This window comes from Oryx dammah, unplaced genomic scaffold (assembly GCF_014754425.2).
Source record: "Oryx dammah isolate SB20612 unplaced genomic scaffold, SCBI_Odam_1.1 HiC_scaffold_2, whole genome shotgun sequence".
Lineage (NCBI taxonomy): Eukaryota > Metazoa > Chordata > Mammalia > Artiodactyla > Bovidae > Oryx > Oryx dammah.
Genome location: NW_024070186.1, coordinates 24637372 through 24656256, shown reverse-complemented (window position 1 = coordinate 24656256; position 18885 = coordinate 24637372). Strand labels below are relative to the sequence as shown.

Here is an 18885-nt window from a genome sequence, read left to right as displayed (position 1 = left end):
TCACCCCACACTCCTTTTTTTGGCAGGAAGAGTTCTTTTTAGCTGTGGAAGATTTCTTCTTAGCACTGAAGGGTGCCAGTTTGGAGGATGGGATGATGCAGGCAAAATGAAGTTAACCTTCATTTTCTTCTAATGTGAATGTTCTCAGTTTTGTTGTTCTTAAAACTTCATAAGTGGACTGTAGAGATCTCCTGGATCTTTTTTTGTTCTTGGATAGCTGTTCAGTCATTGGTTTGTTTTTTTAAAAGAGATTTAGTTATTTATATATGGCTGCACTAGGTCTTCCTTGCTGCTTGAGTACTTTCTCTAGTTGCGACAAGCAGGTGCTACTTTTCATTGGAGTGCGTGTGCTTCTCATTGCGGTAGCTTTTCTTGTTGTATAGCATGGGCTCTGTAATTGCAACATATGGGGTTAGTTGCTCCGCAGCATATGGAATCTTTGTTCCTCGGCCTGGGATGGAATCCATGTCCCCTGCTTTGGCAGAATTCTTAACTGCTAGGCCACCAGGGAAGCTCCAGACATTGATTTTTATGGGATGATGGAGAAGCTGGGTTTTATTCCAACCAATAGGCAGTTTTTCTTTCTTTCTTTCTTTAAATATATCATTCCGTTATTCACTGGCTTTTATTATTTTCTGTGAGAAGTGTGCCATATATCTTATCCTTTAATCTCATGTATGTACCCTATGGTTTTTTTTTTCCTCTTTATTAAAGAGGTACCTTATAAAATTTTTATTTTATCCTCCTCTTCACCTATCAGCCAAGGCCCTGTAAATTATGACAAGTTGTATCATCCGCATGCTTGTGTCCATACTTGGTAATGTCTCTAACAGTTATTAGTCTGCCAGTCTAAGAAAGGCTTATCTTTTTGGAGTTAACTTTAGATTCTTAGGATGAGATGATTGGATGGCATCATCAACTCAGTGGACATGAATAAGCTCTTGGAGACAGTGAAGAATAGGGAAGCCTGGAGTGCTGCATTCCATGGGGTTGCAAAGATTCAGACACAGCTGAGCAACTACCACCACCACTGTATTTTCTTTATACTTTAAAAACAAAATCTACCAGATGCTAATGTGTTGAGAGAGAGTTGTTATATATACCAGCTTTTAATAAAAGGTCTTCCCCTTAAACATAGAAGGAAATATGATTGTTCCTCAAATCACTAAAGAAGAGAAATGTTCAATCAGAATGGGTTAAAATAAAAGGGCTGATGAGATCTAGAATTGGTGATGTGTGGAGCACTGAATATCAGTATTGTATGTTGCTGGAGGAAGTATATACCTGTTTTGGGAAATAGTGTGACATTGTATACTAAACCTCAATATATATGTATCGTTTGTTAATAAGTCTGCTACTAGGTATGTATACAGCAGAAAAAACGTTTATGTGAGGATATGTGTATAGTTGTGTTCATAATAATTTTATTTGCAATAGCCCTAAAATGGAAACAACTCTCATGTACATCAGTAGTAAATTGGATTATAAGTATGTTAGGTCAGTGAAGCGCTGTCCAGCAGTACAAACCAGGAATTACTAATAACACATAGTAACATGGCCGAATCTCACTGATAAAACATTGAAATAAATCAAACACAAAACATAATAGTATTGACATGAATTTCAAAAGCATATCTATTGTTAAGGAATAATAATTAAGCTATTTGCTTGCCAAATGGTTACTAACTAGAAGGGAACATGGGGGCAGCCTGTTTTGGTTCTGGAAGTGTTTTTTATATTTGCATTTTGGTTATGGTTATACAGGTGCATGTATATGTAAACTTTCATCAAGGTATACCTTAAGATTTCTGGATTAATTATACATAGTTGTAGCTAAGTACAGAAATAAAAGTTTATTTTAAACTTTTAAAAAAGTAATTTTTATCTATTTCCTGTGCTTCCCCTTCACCCCCAGCAAAACTCTCAATAGTTATGCCTGGTAGTATGCTAAGTGGAATTACATTAAATTTATCTAACAATTTTGAAAGACTTTATTGATGGAGCATGAAGCTTTTTTAATATGGAACTTATTTAAGTCATTTTCTATAACCTAAAGGTGTTTTTATAATGTTCTTCATTAAAATTTATGTAGTCCTTCAATTTGTTTTTACTTGATTTTAGTTGTGAGCAACCTTCTCAATCCATTTATATTTCATAATATTGCTAATGTTCAAATTTGATTTTGTACTTTTATCTTTTGTCAGTTGTAAAATTTTAAATTAATCTTTATATTGCATTAGTAGAGACTCAGTAGAAAAGGAGAATTGTCCTTATTGATATTTTACTAATTTTTGCATAAACTAAAATCTTTAAAATATGTGTTAAATCCTTAGGGATGCATCCTTGCCTCATTCTTCTTAGAGCTGAAAAGTGTTAAAGTTTCCACAAGAAATATGTTTTGGCCTTTGTCTTTATGTTGTTTATCAACACATCACATAACCCCAGTTTTTCTAGATATGTTTTTATTAAGCATGACTCCAGGATTTTTATCAGATACCTTTTGAGATCTAGTATTATAATCATTTATTTTTCTTCTTTACATTGTTGATTAATTGAATTGAGTTCCTAATATTGAATCGTCCTTGTGTGTAGGGAAAAATGTATTTTATTATATATGGTCTTAATTTTATGTTATATATATATAATTTAATATATATTATATATGTGATTTAATTAAGTAGTTTTCTTGTTTAAATAGCTACACAAAGAAAACCAATAATTTATCGAAAATTCATTTGCTGTAATGTCAATTAAAATTTTTTTCTTTCTTTTTTTCTCCCCCCGCCCCCCCCGCAGTCTGTGGTCGATGACTGGATTGAATCATATAAACAAGACAGGGACATTGCACTTCTGGATTTAATCAACTTTTTTATCCAGTGTTCAGGATGTCGAGGTACAGAATGTTGGAATAAATGATGTACACTGAGACTTTGTCAGTCCAGCAGTTTCAAATTTACTTTACCTTGTGTTAATCATTTTATAATTCATTCTGGAATTAATTGCTAGTCTTTTGTGGTAAAATTATTTTATTTAAAAATATTTCTCTTTTTCTGACTTCAGTTTTACTCATAACAGATTTCTGAAATTTTAATGTTTTGAAGGAAATCTGAAATTAAGGATTTTGTGAATTGACCTTTTAGATCACAAGATTTTATAGTTAATGTTTACTGATATTATTTGTATCTGTGCTCTATGTTGTAAACTGTGCCAGTTGCTAACATTCATTAATTTGAATCCTCATCTTGTAGACGAAGTGCTTGAATATGAAAATCAGGTTTAAATTTACAGTCATTTGGAATCCATAGACAATTTGTTAGAAAGTGAAGTTATTTTTATCATATTAGTAGGTAACTGATAGAGACCTTTTTTCTCTAGAATAAATATTAACAGGTTAAATTGTACTGTATGGGATAAATCAGTTGGTAAACACCATTCTTTGCTTATCAGTGATCTATTGAAGTCACTGATCAAATTGATTTCTTGAAGGCTTTCTTATTTCTGATCAAGTTTTCATTCACCATATTAACGTAAGAATTATATCAGATATTTACAAAATACCTAGGTTATTGTTCCTAAGTATATGTATATATACTGTCAAGACAGTCTCTGCCCCAGTAACTATTAGAATATGTTTAATTTTTATTTTATTTTTTAAAATAATTTCTGCTTTAATTTTTTAATGTCCTTTCTACTTTGAGTTTATTTGCTATTTATTTATTTGGCCATGCCATGCAGTGTGCGACATCTTAATTCTCCAGCTGGGAATCCAGTCTGTTGCCTGCTGCAGTGGAAGTGTGAAGTCTTGATCACTGGACCACCAAGAAAGTCCCTGTTGAGTTTTTAAAGAAGGATGTTTAGCAAAGAAAAGGAGGGAAATATACCAGTAGTTCACTGAACTGCTCATTACCAAGAGACTAATAAAATTGGTTACAATTTAATGACTGTTCCAGCTTGGCAGTATGCTTTACATAGATTAGCTCGTTTGATATTGGTTTGACACTTTTATCAGTCAGATATGATTTTTATTCTGTTCAAGAAACTAAGGATTTAGGGCTTAGGTTAGTTTTTGGACATCATCCAATTTTTAAGTGCCGAATTCATGATTCAGATTCAGGCTTGTCGCTTTCTTTAGTCTCCATGTCTAACCACAAGGTGTAGTGTAGGAATGACAAGGAGGAGCTTCTGATTCAACCTAGGTTGTGTGTTTATGTGTATGTGTGAATATGGGGATATTTGTAAGAAAGTGCATCTCAAAGGAACAAACTTGATACTGGAACTGAGGTGTTGAGTCCAAGTTGACAGTTGGTGTAAAAATTCCAGAAGAAGAGAAAGTACAGCACACTCTAGTGCATAAAGAGAGTTTGTGGCAGCAACCTGGAGCATAGAGTTAGATGAGGATTGGCAAGAGATTAGTTTATTTGAAGGAAAGTGAGTTTGTTAATTTTACAGTCTTAAACTGGAAAAGGCAATTACTGAGTGAAGTGCTTTACATATGTGGTCTTGTCTAATCTACGTAAGGGTTCTGTTAGAATGAGTTTCGATTTTAAAACAAATGGTAGTCTTAAAATTTTTTGCTTTTGTAAATTGTTCGTATGGTTAAAAAAAAAACAACACACACACACACACAACAAGAGAAATGTAAATCAAAAAGACTTTACTACTTCTTGCTTTACCATCTATCTCCACAGAGTTACTTCTTAACTCCTTTGTTGTATATCCGTCTGTCTGTATCTGTTTTATTGACTGTGCCAAAGCCTTTAACTGTGTGGATCACAATAAACTGTGGAAAATTCTGAAAGAGATGGGAATACCAGACCACCTGACCTGCCTCTTGAGAAACCTATATGCAAGTCAGGAAGCAACAGTTAGAACTGGACATGGAACAACAGACTGGTTCCAAATAGGAAAAAGAGTCTGTCAAGGCTGTATATTGTCACCCTGCTTGTTTAACTTCTATGCAGAGTACATCATGAGAAACACTGGGCTGGAAGAAGCATAAGCTGGAATCAAGATTGCCGGGAGAAATATCAATAACCTCAGCTATGCAGATGACACCACCCTTATGGCAGAAAGTGAAGAGGAACTAAAAAGCCTCTTGATGAAAGTGAAAGTGGAGAGTGAAAAAGTTGGCTTAAAGCTCAACATTCAAAAAACGAAGATCATGGCATCTGGTCCCATCACTTCATGGGAAATAGATGGGGAAACAGTGGAAACAGTGTCAGACTTTTATTTTGGGGGGCTCCAAAATCACTGCAGATGGTGACTGCAGCCATGAAATTAAAAGACGCTTACTCCTTGGAAGGAAAGTTATGACCAACCTAGATAGCATATTGAAAAGCAGAGACATTACTTTGCCACCAAAGGTCTGTCTAGTCAAGGCTGTGGTTTTTCCAGTGGTCATGTATGGATGTGAGAGTTGGACTGTGAAGAAGGGTGAGCACCGAAGAATTGATGCTTTTGAACTGTGATGTTGGAGAAGACTCTTGAGAATCCCTTGGACTGCAAGGAGATCCAACCAGTCCATTCTGAAGGAGATCAACCCTGGGATTTCTTTGGAAGGAATGCTGCTAAAGCTGAAACTCCAGTACTTTGGCCACCTCATGCAAAGAGTTGACTCATTGGAAAAGACTGATGCTGGGAGGGATTGGGGGCAGGAGGAGAAGGGGACGACAGAGGATGAGATGGCTGGATGGCATCACTGACTCGATGGACATGAGTCTGAGTGAACTCTGGGAGTTGTTGATGGACAGGGAGGCCTGGTGTGCTGCTGTTCATGGGGTCACAGAGTCGGGCACGACTGAGCGACTGAACTGAACTGAACTGAAGAGTAGGAAATGTATGCTCTTTTCTCCCTCACCCCTCTCACAAAAGATACTGGTGTATAGAGAATTTTCTTGGTTTTCTGCCTTCCTTCCCTTCCCTCACATTTCTCCCCTTCCTCCCTTTCCCTTCCTTTTCTTCCCTTTCTTCCCTCCTCTCCATTTCCTCCCTTCCCTTTCCTTCTTTTCCAGCATCAAAGCATTCCTTTTTATGTATGTACAACTATTTATTTAACTAGTTGTCTGTTAACAGCACATTGACTACTATCTGTTGTCTTTTGCTCTTACAATGAGTAATTTCATGTGTACCTCATTTGTTCTTTGTGGCAAATGAATATCTGTAGGTTATTATATTTTTAATTATATTAGATATTACCAAATTTCCTGTTATGGAAATTATGTCCATTTTACTCCTATCAGTAATATATGAAAATAATCTGTTTCTATTTGGTCTTTTTAACGAAGTGTTTTAGTCAAATTTTTTTATTGGTCTTATGAATAATTTAACAATACATCATATGATTTTTTTTTTAATTGAGGTGAAATACACTTAAAGAGTTAACCATTTTAAAATGGGTGGTTCAGTAGTTTTTAGCACATAAAAACATAATAGTGTTGTACAACCACCTCTTTCTGGTATCAGAACTTTTTTGTTATCATCCCAGAATAATACTTAACTAGTCACTCCACATTAGCCTCTTCCCTGCAGTCCTTGGCTACCTCTAATCTTCTTTCTGCTCCTATGTTCTAGTCATTTTATGTAAAAAGAGATTGTACAGTATGTGACCTTTTGTATCTGATCTCTTTAATTTAGCATATCTTTGAGACTTCTCTGAGTAGTAGCATACATTGATAAAATTCATTTCATTGTATGTATATATTACAATTTATTTATCCTTTCATCCATTGATAGACACTTGGAGTTGCACTTTTTGGTTGTTGTGAATATTGCTACTATGAATGTTTATGGTCTGGTATCTATTTGAGTACTTAGTTTTTAATTCTTTGGTGTAAATACCTAGTAGTGAAATTGCTGGATCATATGGTAATTCTATTTTAAGTTTTTGAGGAACTGCCAAACTGTTTTCGCAGCAGCTGCACCATTTTAAATTCCAGAAATATATGAAGACTCTTATTTCTCCACATCCTCTAAAACACTTTTACTTTCTAGTTTTAAAATTTTAATGTCCTGTGGGGTATGAAGTGGTATTTTTTTAATGGTTTTGATTTGCATTTTCTTTATTACCAGTGTCTTGGGCGACTTTTTGTGTTTTGGCAGTTTGTATGTCTTTTTTGAAGAAATGTGTATTTGAGTCCTATGCTTATTTTGAAATTAGATGGGCTTTATTTTTGCTGTGAGTTATTGTGTTAGATTTTTTTGTATATTCTTGATATTAAATCTTTTATCAGATACATAACATGGAACTGTTTATAACTTGCATCTACTCCCACACTGTGGGTTGTCTTTTCCTTTATTAAAGATGTCCTTTGATGGACAAAAGTTTTAAATTTTTGTGAAGTCCAACTCTTTTTTCATTTCTTTTGCTCATGCTTGTGGTATCAAATCTTTGAATCCGTTGCCAATTCTAAAAGCATGAAGATTTACCTCCATATTTTCTTCTAATGGTTTTATAGCTTTAGAACTTATATGTAGGTCATTGATCCATGGTTAAGTTTTGTACTTGGATGATTTTAATTTGTATTTCTCTTACGTGTGTGACTTGAGAATCATTTTTATTTCTTTTTTTTTTTTTCCAGTTTTCTGTTTATATCCCTTGCTACTTTTCCTTTTAGCTATCTTCATAGTTCCTGAAAAGGAATTTGACAAAACAGATTTTAAAACATTTTAGTATATCAGACTGAGATGCATATTTCCTTAACATGTTTAAAAGAGAAAGTTCACTGTCTCTCATGTTAGTGCAGTATAATAAAAATCTAAAATAGATTCAAGTACCTGTGAACCTGTAGTAAGCAGATACTAACTAGTGCATATGAAAGAAGACAGCTGTAAGAGACAACTATACAATATACCAGTTTTCATCTATGAGATTGAAAAAATTATGTTATAATCTCTGTTCTTTAGGCTGTGAGGAAACAGACACTCTTACGTTATTTGTTGAAATAAAAGTAGATACATATCTCATAGATATAAATTTGACATTATCTACTGAAACTCCCTCATAGCTCAGTTGGTAAAGAATCCGCCTGCAGTGCAGGAGACCCTGGTTCAATTCCTGATTCAAGAAGATCTGCTGGAGAAGGCATAGGCTACCCACTCCAGTGTTGTTGGGCTTCCCTTGTGCCTCAGCTGGTAAAGAATCCACTTGCCATGCGGGATACCTGGGTTGAATCCCTGGGTTGGTAAGATCCCCTGGAGAAGGGAAAGGCTACCCATTCCAGTATTGTGGCCTATACAGTCCATGGGGTTGCAAAGAGTCGGACACGACTGAGCAACTTTCACCAAAACTCCATATGTTCTTATCTTTTGACCTAGCCATACTGTTTCTGGAATTTTGCCATGAAGATATATTTCCGTTTTACAAAAATAAATGCACAAGGTTATTCAGTAACATATTATTTGTAGTAGTGAAATATTGGAAACAACCTAAATGCCAATATATAGGACAGTGATTGAATAAACTATGGCAAAACTTATTCAATGGAGCTTTTTGGCATGGCAAAAAATTATGAGGAAAAACTGTGAGGGCTAATGCAGGGAGATTTTCAGGATACGTTTATTTTTTTAAGTGCAAAAGAGTGTCTAAAAGTATTCAACATTTTTAGAGGAAAGAAGGGAAATAGTAGAATATACACATGTATCTGGTCACTTGACCATAAAGAAACAAAGGGAAGATAAGACACAGAATAATAATTGCCTACCTGTAGAGTATAGTGAAGTTGCTCAGTTGTGTCCAACTCTTTGTGACCCCATGGACTGTAGCCCACCAGGCTCCTCCGTCCATGGGATTTTCCAGGCAAGAATACTGGAGTGGGTTGCCATTTCCTTCTCCAGGAGATCTTCCCTACCCAGGGATTGAACCTGGGTCTCCTGCATTGTAGTCTGACGCTTTACTGTCTGAGCCACCAGGGAAGTCCCCTGTAGGTTATGTGTGTATGTGAATGGAGTGGAAAACTTACAGGGAATTGGGGTGGAGGGATGATACTTACTGGAATATACTTTTTGAACGGTGTTGACTTTGGAAGTTATCTTCATGTTTCATATACTCAGAAAAAGGGAAGAATCATTGAAGATGGATGGAAAATCCAAGACTTGGATGCACTCAGAATAGATGAATCATGCATAAATAACACATGCTGAAGAGTATAAAAAGTACAAACTAAAATTTGAACTCAGTGCTTATACTCCAACACTAGTGGGGTAAAGTGAAAAACATATTTACCTCCTCAGATTGTCTCTTTACGAGATATGTATCATGAATAAAATGGTACTTTACCTGTAAAAACTTAATAGACACCACCTTAAACAAATGATAAAAGCAAACAATGCAGTTATTTAGCCAGTTGATAGCATATGCTTCATGGTAGGCACTTATAAGAACTCAGCCTCATTAGCCTATAGTACAGAGTCTGAAACTACTCATGAGAAAACAGTGGACAAGCTCAAGTTGAGGTGTATTTTTCATAATAACTATCCTGTACTCTGTAAGAGTGTCCCTGTCATGAAATAGAAATGACTAAGAAAACTGTTCCAGAACTTAATGCAATACACGATCTTAGATTTTTCTTTTGACGTCAACAACATTATTGAGACAAATACTAAATTCTAAAATCAATTCTGTGAATTAGAACATCTATATTACATTGTTAATTTCAGCATTCTGATCATTATTCTGTAGTATTAGATTTTTGTTTGCTTTGGGGAAATATACACAGGAGTATTGATGAATAAAGGGATATGTGAAGAGGGAAAGGATTAAAAAGGTAAAATGTTTACATCTGAGAATTTGGTGATGGGTATTCAGAATCCCGTGTACTTTTCTTACAACTTTTTTGTAAATTCTGGAAAGTGAAAAATGGAAGGATGAAAAATCCTTTTAATCCCAAAGCCAACATCATGCTCAAGGGAATATAGTAGAATAAGTTTCACTGTAGTCAAGCAAGACAGAGATGCCCTTTTTCACAACTGCCAGTTAATATTATCCATATAAGCCAGCATGTTTGTGGTGAAGCCAGTAAAGTGAAGTATGTGTGATCACTATTTGAGAATAATATTAAAAGTTGAGAAATTTCAAGAGGAACAGTTTGTAAAACTAGTAAAAACAATATAATAATTCTGAAAGAGATCAAAATGGCAGAGTATGAGGATGTTGAGCTCCCTTCTCCCTGATGGACATCTAAGAAATACAGTACATGTGTGGCTACTGTTACTGAAACAAACTGTATACTGATAGAACAGCCTTTCTGTGACCAAGACTGCAAAGAAAGAGTCACACAGAGTTGAGGAGGAAGAGAGCAGAAATGATCAGTTCTGGACTTGCACCCCTAGCAAGGAGAGCATATCACAAGCTCGAGGATCCTTCCTAGGGTGTGAGACTTTTGAGCTACATATTTGGCAACCCAGATTTGGGGTCCATTACCAGGAAGATTAATCCCCTTAGCTGGTTTGAAATCCAGTAAGACTTATCATATGGCTATACAAAACCAAGTTCCACTTGTGATGGTTGCATAAAAACACTTGTTTCCGCTCAGGAACAAGGTGGAGGAAGCAGATTTAAAACTACCTGAGACTGACTGATTTCCTGCAACTGTCCCATTGCACAGTCTGGCTTGCACTGGGTACTTGCTCCAGCCCCCTTCCTCTCACACCGTACTGTACTAGGGTGAAGGCTGCCATTAGCAAGTAGGGTGAGGACTTGGAGATTGGAGCTAGCTCAGACTCAGTCTTATGTCGGAACAGAGCAAGGGCAGTCCAAGACTGGATGGCTTCACAGTTGAATTCTACCAAACATACTAAGAATATCTACTACCTGTCCTTCTCAAACTTTTCCAAAAAGTTGAAGAAGAGGAAATATTCCTAAGTTCATTCTGTAAGGCCACTAATGCACAAAGACTGGCCCCATCTCCAATACAAGCAATATCTCTGATGACTATAGCTACAGAAATCTCAAGAAAATATTAGAAAACCAAATTCAGCAATCATCAGAAGGATCATACACCAAGATCAGAATTCAGCAATCAGAAGGATCATACACCAAGATCAGAATTCAGCAATCAGAGGGATCATACACCATGATTAAATTAGTTTTATACAAGGATGCAGGGATGGTTCAGCATTCATAAATCAATACACCACATTCATAAAAAAAATAAAATTACACAATCACTTCAGTAGACAGAATTCAGCATTCGTTCATTCATGATGAAAACTCTTATCAAACGTGAAAGTCGCTTAGTCATGTCTGACTCTGCAACCCCATGGACTATGGAATTCTCCAGGCCAGAATACTGGAGTGGGTAGCCTTTTCCTTCTTCAGGGGATCTTCCCAGCCCAGGAATTGAACCCAGGTCTCCCGCATTGGATGTGAATTCTTTACTAACTGAGTTATCAGGGAAACATCAAACTTGGTATGGAGGATATATGGCAGTATAATAAGGTGTAAGTATCACAGACACACAGCTTTTAGGTTAGTGCAAAAGTAATAGTGGTTTCAGAGCCTGAATTTTAAATCATTATAACGAGGTTCAACCACATCTTTATTAAACAAAAGAGGAACCATTACAGTCAACACATTTTTTGCCAGTGAAAAATAAGTTTATTCCTGTAGCATAAATATCCATGCTTTGGGATTCGGTGAACTCTTGGAAAGCATTATCTGTGTCCTGCTGGCTATGGAAATATTTCCCTTGCAAAAAGTTGCTGAGATGCTTGAAGAAGAGGTAGTTGGTACCGGTAAGAGGTCAGGTGAATATGGCTGATGAGGCGAAACTTTGTAGCCCAGTTTATTCAACTTTTGAAATGTTGGTTGTGTGACCTATGGTCAAGCATTGTCATGGAGAAGAATTGGGCTCTTTCTGTTGACCAGTGCTGGCTTCAGGCATTCCACTTTTTGGTGCATCTCATCAACATTGTGTACATGAGTAAAAAAGTCTTATTTTGTGTTTCCAAAATTTTTATTTCTGAACTTAAGGTATTAAAAGAAATCATTACAAGTAGAGTCTTCATTTTTTCTAAAGTAGACTTTATTTTTTATAGGAGGTTGAGGTTTACAAAAAAATTAAGCAAAATTACATAGTTCCCATATACCCTCTTTTCCCCTCAGTTTCACCTGTTAATATCTTGTACATTTGTTAAAATTGATGAAAAAGTATTGATACATTATTAACTAAAGTCCTTAGTTGACTTTAGGGTTTGTCCACTGAAGAAAATGCACAACCTAAAAGTTGAGAATTATGTTTTATTTTGTGGACTTGCTGAGGACCTAACCCTGAAACAGCCTATGAGATAGCTCAAAGGGACTACTCCAGAGAGGTAAGGGAGGAACCAGAATATATAGGAGTTTTTGCACCAAAAACCAAATATTAGTATTTTATTTTGTCTTGTTTTTTAATTGGAGGATAATTGCTTTACAGTATTGTGTTGGTTTCTGCTGTACAAAAACTCATATCAGCCATAATTATATATAACCCTTCCTTCTGGACCTTCCTCCCACCCCATTGCATCCCACCCCTCCAAGTCATAACAGAACCCTGGATGGCGTCCATGTGTTATATAACAGCTTCCCACTAGATATTTGTCTTAAACACAGTAGTCTGTATATGTCAGGGCTACTCTGTCAGTTCGTCCCACCCCCTGCTTCTACCACAAGTTCATTCTCTACATCTGTGTTTCTATTCCTGCTCTGCAAATAGGTTCATCGGTACTGTTTTATCTTGATTCCAATGTATGTACATTAATATACAGTATTTTTCTCTTTCTGACTTAATTCACTCTGTATAACAGGCTTTAGTTTCATCCATCTCTGTTCATCTGACTCATGTTTGTTTGTTTATGGCTGAGTAATATTACATTGTATATACATGCCACACCTTCTTTATTGTTCGTATGTTGATGGACAGCTAGGTGGTTCCATGTCCAGGCTAGTTAACATAGTCCTGCAGTGAACATTGGGGTACATGTGTAAAAATTATGGTTTTCCCAGGTCTGTGCCCAATAGTGAGATTGCTGAGTCAGAGAGTGGTTTTAGTTCTAGTTTTTAAGGACTCTCCATACTGTTCTCCATAGTCACCGTATCAATTTACATTGCCACCAACCATGCAAGAAGGTTCCCTTTTCTCCCCATTCTCTACAGCATTTATTGTTTGTAGATTTTTTAATGATGGCCATTCTGACTGGTGTGAGATGGTACCTCACTGTAGTTTTGATTTGCATCTCTCTAATAATGAACAGTGCTGAGCTTCTTTTCATGTGTTTATTGGCCATCTGTATATCTTCTTTGAAGAAATATCTGGTTAGGTCTTCTGCCCTTTATGGGATTGGGTTGTTTGTTTTTCTGATAATTAGCTGCACGAGTTGCTTGTTTATTTCGGAACTTCTTTGTTGCTTCACTTGCAGTTATTTTCTCCCATTCTTAAGGTTGTCTTTTCACCTTGCTTATACTTTCCTTTGCTGTGCAAAAGCTTTTAAGTTCAATTAGATCCCATTTGTTTATTTTTTTTTATTCCCATTACTCTAGGAGGTGGGTCACAGTCTTGCTGTGATTTATGTCAAAGAGGGTTCTGCCTATGTTTTATAATTTACATTTTCTGAACTTACTATGTCAATCTTTAATCCATTTTATTTTTGTGTATGGTGTTGTTAAGTGTTATAATTTCATTCTTTTACTCATAGCTGTCCAATTTTCTCAGCACCACTTACAGAAGGAACTATCTTTTCTCTATTGTATATTCTTCCCTCCTTTGTGCCTATCAGTGTGTGAGTTAATCTCTGGACTTTCTGTTGTATTGATATATATATATATATATATATATATATATATGTTTTTTTGCCAGTACCACACTGTCTTGATTACTATTCCTTGGTAGTATAGTCTGAAGTCAGGAGGGTTGATTCCTCCAGCTCCATTTTCTTTCTCAAGATTGCTTTGACTATTTGGAGTCTTTGGTGTTTCCATACAAACTGTGATATTTTTTATTCTAGTTCTGTGGAAAATGCCATTGGTAATGTGATAGGGAATGCGTTGAATCTGTAGATTGCTTTGGGTAGTATAGCATTCCCATCCAAAAACATGGTATATCTCTCCATCTGTTTGTGTGATCTTTGATTTCTTTCATCAGTGTTTTAAAGTTTTCTGTATACAGGCCTTTTGTCTCTGTAGGTAGTTTTATTCATATATATTTTAATCTTTTTCTTGCAGTGATGAGTGGGATTGTTTTCTTAATTTCTCTTTCTGATTTTTCGTTATAAGCTTACAGGATTGCAAAAGATTTCTTTTTAATTTTGTATCCTGTGACTACTGAATTCACTGATTACCTCTAGGAATTTTCTGGTGGCATCTTTAGGGTTTTCTTTTTATATAGTATTATGTCATCTGCAAAGAGAGACAGTTTTACTTCTTTTCCAATCTGGATTTTTTTGTTTCTTTGTTTCTTTTTCTTATCTGATTGCCTTGACCAGAACTTCCCAAAACTATATTGAATAATAGTGGTGAGAGTGTGTACGCTTGCCTTGTTGCCAATCTTACAGGAAATGCTTTCTGTTTTTCACCACTGAGAATAATATTTATTGTGGGTTTGTCATGTAGGCCTTTATTATGTTGAGGTAGGTTCCCTATATGCACACTTTCTGGAAAGTCTTTGTCATAAATTAGTGTTTTGTTTTGTCAGAAGCTTTTTCTGCATATTGAGATGATCATATGGTTTTTATTGTTCAGTGTGTTTATATGGTATATCACATTGATTGATTTGTGTCTATTGAAAAATCCTTTCATACCTGGGATAAACCCAACTTGATCATAGTATATGATCCTTTCAATATGTTGTTAGATTCTGTTTGTTAGTATTTTGTTGAGGATATTTGCATGTATGTTCATCAGTAATATTGGCCAGTAATTTTCTTTTTTTGTGATGTCATTGTCTGGTTTCGGTATCAGGGTGACGGTGTCCTCGTAAAATGAGTTTGGAAGTGTTCCTCTGTCTCACTTTTTGGAAGAGTTTGAGCAAGATAGGTGGTTAGCTCTTCTGTAACCATTTGATAGAATTCTCCTGTGAAGCCATCTGGCCCTGGGCTTTTATTTTTTGGAATATTTTTTATCACAGTTTTCATTTCTGTATTTGTGATTGATCTGTTCATATTTTCTATTTCTTCCTGGTTCAGTCTTAGAAGGTTATACTTTTCTAACAGTTTGCCCATTTCTTGAAGATTGTCATTTTATTTGCATATAGATGCTTACAGTAGTCTGTATGATCATTTGTTTTTCTGTGTTGTGTATTATTAGTTCTCTTTTTTTCATTGCTAATTTTATAGATTTGAGTCTTCTCCCATTTTTCTTGATAAGTCTAGCTAGTGGTTTATGAATTTCATTTATCTTGTCAAAGAACCAGCTTTTAGTTTTATTCATCTTTGCTTTTTTTTTTCTTCACTTCTTTCTGCTGTAATTTTCATGATTCTCTTCTTTCTACTGACTTTGGGATTTTTTCGTTCTTTTTTAGTTCCTTTAGTTGTTAACCTTATTGGCATCCCTTTGTATGTTATCTGTTGCTTTTCCCTTGCTGCTTTCAATAATTTTTCTTTGTGTTTATTTTTGTTAGTTAGATTGATATGTGTCTTGTTGTATTCCCTTGTAGCTCAACTGGTAAAGAATCTGCCTGCAATGCAGGAGACCTGGGTTTGATCCCTGAGTTGGGAAGATCCCATGGAGAAGGGAAAGGCTACCCACTCCAGTATTCTGGTCTGGAGAATTCCAGGGACTATCCAGTCCATGCGGTCGCAAAGAGTCAGACACAACTGAGTGACTTTCACTTCACTTCACTTGTTGTATTTCTTATTTGGTTTATCCTATTTGAGACTCTCTGAGTATCCTGTACTTGGGTGGCTATTTCCCATGTCAGGGAAGTTTCCAATTATAATCTCCTCAAATATTCTCTTATATCCTTTCTTTTTTTCTTCTTCTGAGGCCCCTGTAATTTATATGCTTGTGCATTTAATGTTGTTCCAGAGGTCTCTGTAACTGTCCTCATTTCTTTTCATTTCTTTTTTCTTTATTCTGCTCCTGCTGCTGCTGCTGCTGCTAAGTTGCTTCAGTCGTGTCTGACTCTGTGTGACCCCAGAGACTGCAGCCCACCAGGCTCCCCCTTCCCTGGGATTCTCCAGGCAAAAACACTGGAGTGGGTTGCCATTTCCTTCTCCAATACTTCAGTTATTTCCACCATTCTATCTTGCAGCTTAGTTACTTGTTCTTTTGCCTCAGTTATTTTTCTGTTAGTTCCCTCTAGTGTAGTATTTATTTCAGTTTTTGAGTCATTCATCACTGATTGTCTGTTCTTTAGTACTTCTAAGTTCTTGTTAAACATTTCTTGTATCTTCTCTATCAGATCTCCATTCTATTATCAGTGCCTTCCTTCTGTTTCCCAGATTTTAGATCATCTTTGCTGTCATTACTCTGAATTTTTTCTCAGATAGACTGCCTATTTCCTCCTCTTTTTTTTTTTGGTCTTGTTGGTTTTTACCTTTCTCCTTCATCTTCTGCATATTTCTCTGTTTCTCATTTTGTTTAACTTACTGAATTTAGGGTCCCCTTTCCACAAGCTTCAGGGTCATAGCTCATCTTAACTTGTAACAACTCGGCCTAGTGGGTTGGGTTCGGACCAGCTCCTTGTGTAGTCTTCCTAGTGAGGGGTCTTGTGCCTGTGTTCTGTTGGGTGGATCTAGATCTCTTTCTCATGGACTGTGCTGCTTCCACTGTGTGTTTTGGGGAGTCTGTGAGTTTAGTATGGGTTTACACAACCTGGCTGCTAATGAGTGGGGTTCTGTTCCAATTTTGCTGGTTGTTTGGCATGAGGCTTCCAGCACTGGAGCTTGCTGGCTGTTTAGTGGAACCAGGTTTTAGTGTTGTCAACTAAAATGATGCACAATGTGAGAGTTCCAAATTAAATTTTATTTGGGGCAAAATGAATATAGTGGCCGAGGAAATAGCACCTTAGACAGCTCTGATAAACTGCTCCAAAGAGGCTATGGGGAAAGGTCAGTATATAAGATTTTGGTGAAGGGAAGTGCAGTCAAGTGCCTGCTTTACAAAAGGTTTTCTGCTAGGCACAAGGAGCTGATGTCATAATGAAGGGATTTAGTGATTCTCTAGATGTGAAAAGATACAAGCATTGGAATCTTAAAGTAGTTCCTGAAAATATCTAACTATCTGAAGACCTGTTCCACCAGTTTCCTGAAGCAGAGTGCCTTATTCTTCACCCTGAATTCCCTCTGGAGCTACTGAAGGTCAGTAGCTGCAACAGCACAGACAGGATTCAGTCACCATGAAGCAGATGACAAAAGCCCTTGTTGTTCACTTGCTGCCAAATGCTTTTGGGAAGTACCAGTTTGTAGTTGTCAGGCAAGTGCTGGTGTGTAGTTGACAGTGTTGAGATGGAGGCCTTTTGGAGAATTCTTGAAGCCATTTACCTTGGATTGGGACTTGAACCCATGTGCTGGAACTTGAACCCAGCCAAAACCCATCTTGGGACTTGAACCCACGTGGTTGGACTGGAACCTGGCCAAAACCCTGTGTGGGACTTGTACCCGTAAGACTGGAAATCTAACCCACCCAAAATCCATGGTACCTGGTTTCAGGACCTAATGAAGCTCAGGTTCTTGATGTCTTAACTCTGAAAGAATTCAGTGAGACAAACTGATGGGTAAGAACTGGGATTATGCAGATTCAGAGAGAAACATACTTCACAGATAGAGTGTGGGACATTCCAGAGAGTGAGTGCGGCTACAAAATGTGGTTAGTTTTTATAGACTGGGTAATTTAGTATGCCAATTACTGGGAGGATTATTCCAACTATATTGGGGCAAGGGTGGAGATTTCCAGAAATTGGGCCTACTCCTTGGTCTTTTGACAGTGCCTTAGGACTGTCCTTGGTATCTCTAATTTTCCTGAAGAGATCTGTAGTCTTTCCCATTTCATTGTTTTCCTCTATTTCTTTGCATTGATCACTGAGGAGGGCTTTCTTATCTCTTCTTGCTTTTCCTTGGAACTCTGTATCCAAATGGGTATCAGTTCAGTTCAGTTCAGTCATGTCCAACTCTTTGTGACCCCGTGGACTGCAGCACACCAGGCCTCCTTGTCTATCATCAATTCACGGAGTTTACTAAAACTCATGTCCATTGAGTCAGTGATGCCATCCAACCTTCTCATTCTCTGTTGTCCCCTTCTTCTCCCCTCTTCAGTCTTTCCCAGCATCAGAGTCTTTTCAAATGAGTCAGCTTTTCCCATGAGGTGGCCAAAGTATTGGAGTTTCAGCTTCAACATCAGTCCTTCCAATGAACACCCAGGACTGATCTCCTTTAGGATGGACTGGTTGGCTTTCCTTGGAATCCAAGAGACTCTCAAGAGTCTTCTCCAACACCACAGTTCAAAAGCATCAATTATTCAGTGCTCAGCTTTCTTTATAGTCCAACTCTCTCATCCATAGATGACTACTGGAAAAACCATAGCCTTGACTAGACAGACCTTTGTTGGCAAAGTAATGTCTCTGCTTTTTAATATGCTGTCTAGGTTGGTGATAACTTTCTTTCCAAGGAGTAACCGTCTTTTCATTTCATGGCTGCAGTCACCATCTGCAGTGATTTTGGAGCCCAAAAAAGTAAAGTCTGACACTGTTTCCACTGTTGCCCCATCTATTTGTCATGAAGTGATCGGACCAGATGCCATGATATTAGTTTTCTGACTGTTGAGTTTTAAGCCAACTTTTTCACTCTGCTCTTTCACTTTCATCAAGAGGCTCTTTAGTTCTTCACTTTCTGCCACAAGGGTGGTGTCATCTGCATATCTGAGGTTATTGATATCTTTCCTGGCAATCTTGATTCCAGCTTGTGCTTCATCCAGCATGG

The 18885-nt window shown here is 36.8% G+C and overlaps 1 protein-coding gene across 1 annotated transcript in view; it reads left to right on the top strand.

The window, feature by feature from the left end:
• The window catches only part of STAG1 (stromal antigen 1), a 460953-nt gene that overhangs the window by 206547 nt on the left and 235521 nt on the right, over nt 1–18885 (top strand). Inside the window, exon 5 of the mRNA XM_040233144.1 lies at nt 2797–2893. Coding sequence (XP_040089078.1) covers nt 2797–2893 — 97 coding nt within the window. The remainder of the gene's footprint in view (nt 1–2796; nt 2894–18885) is intronic.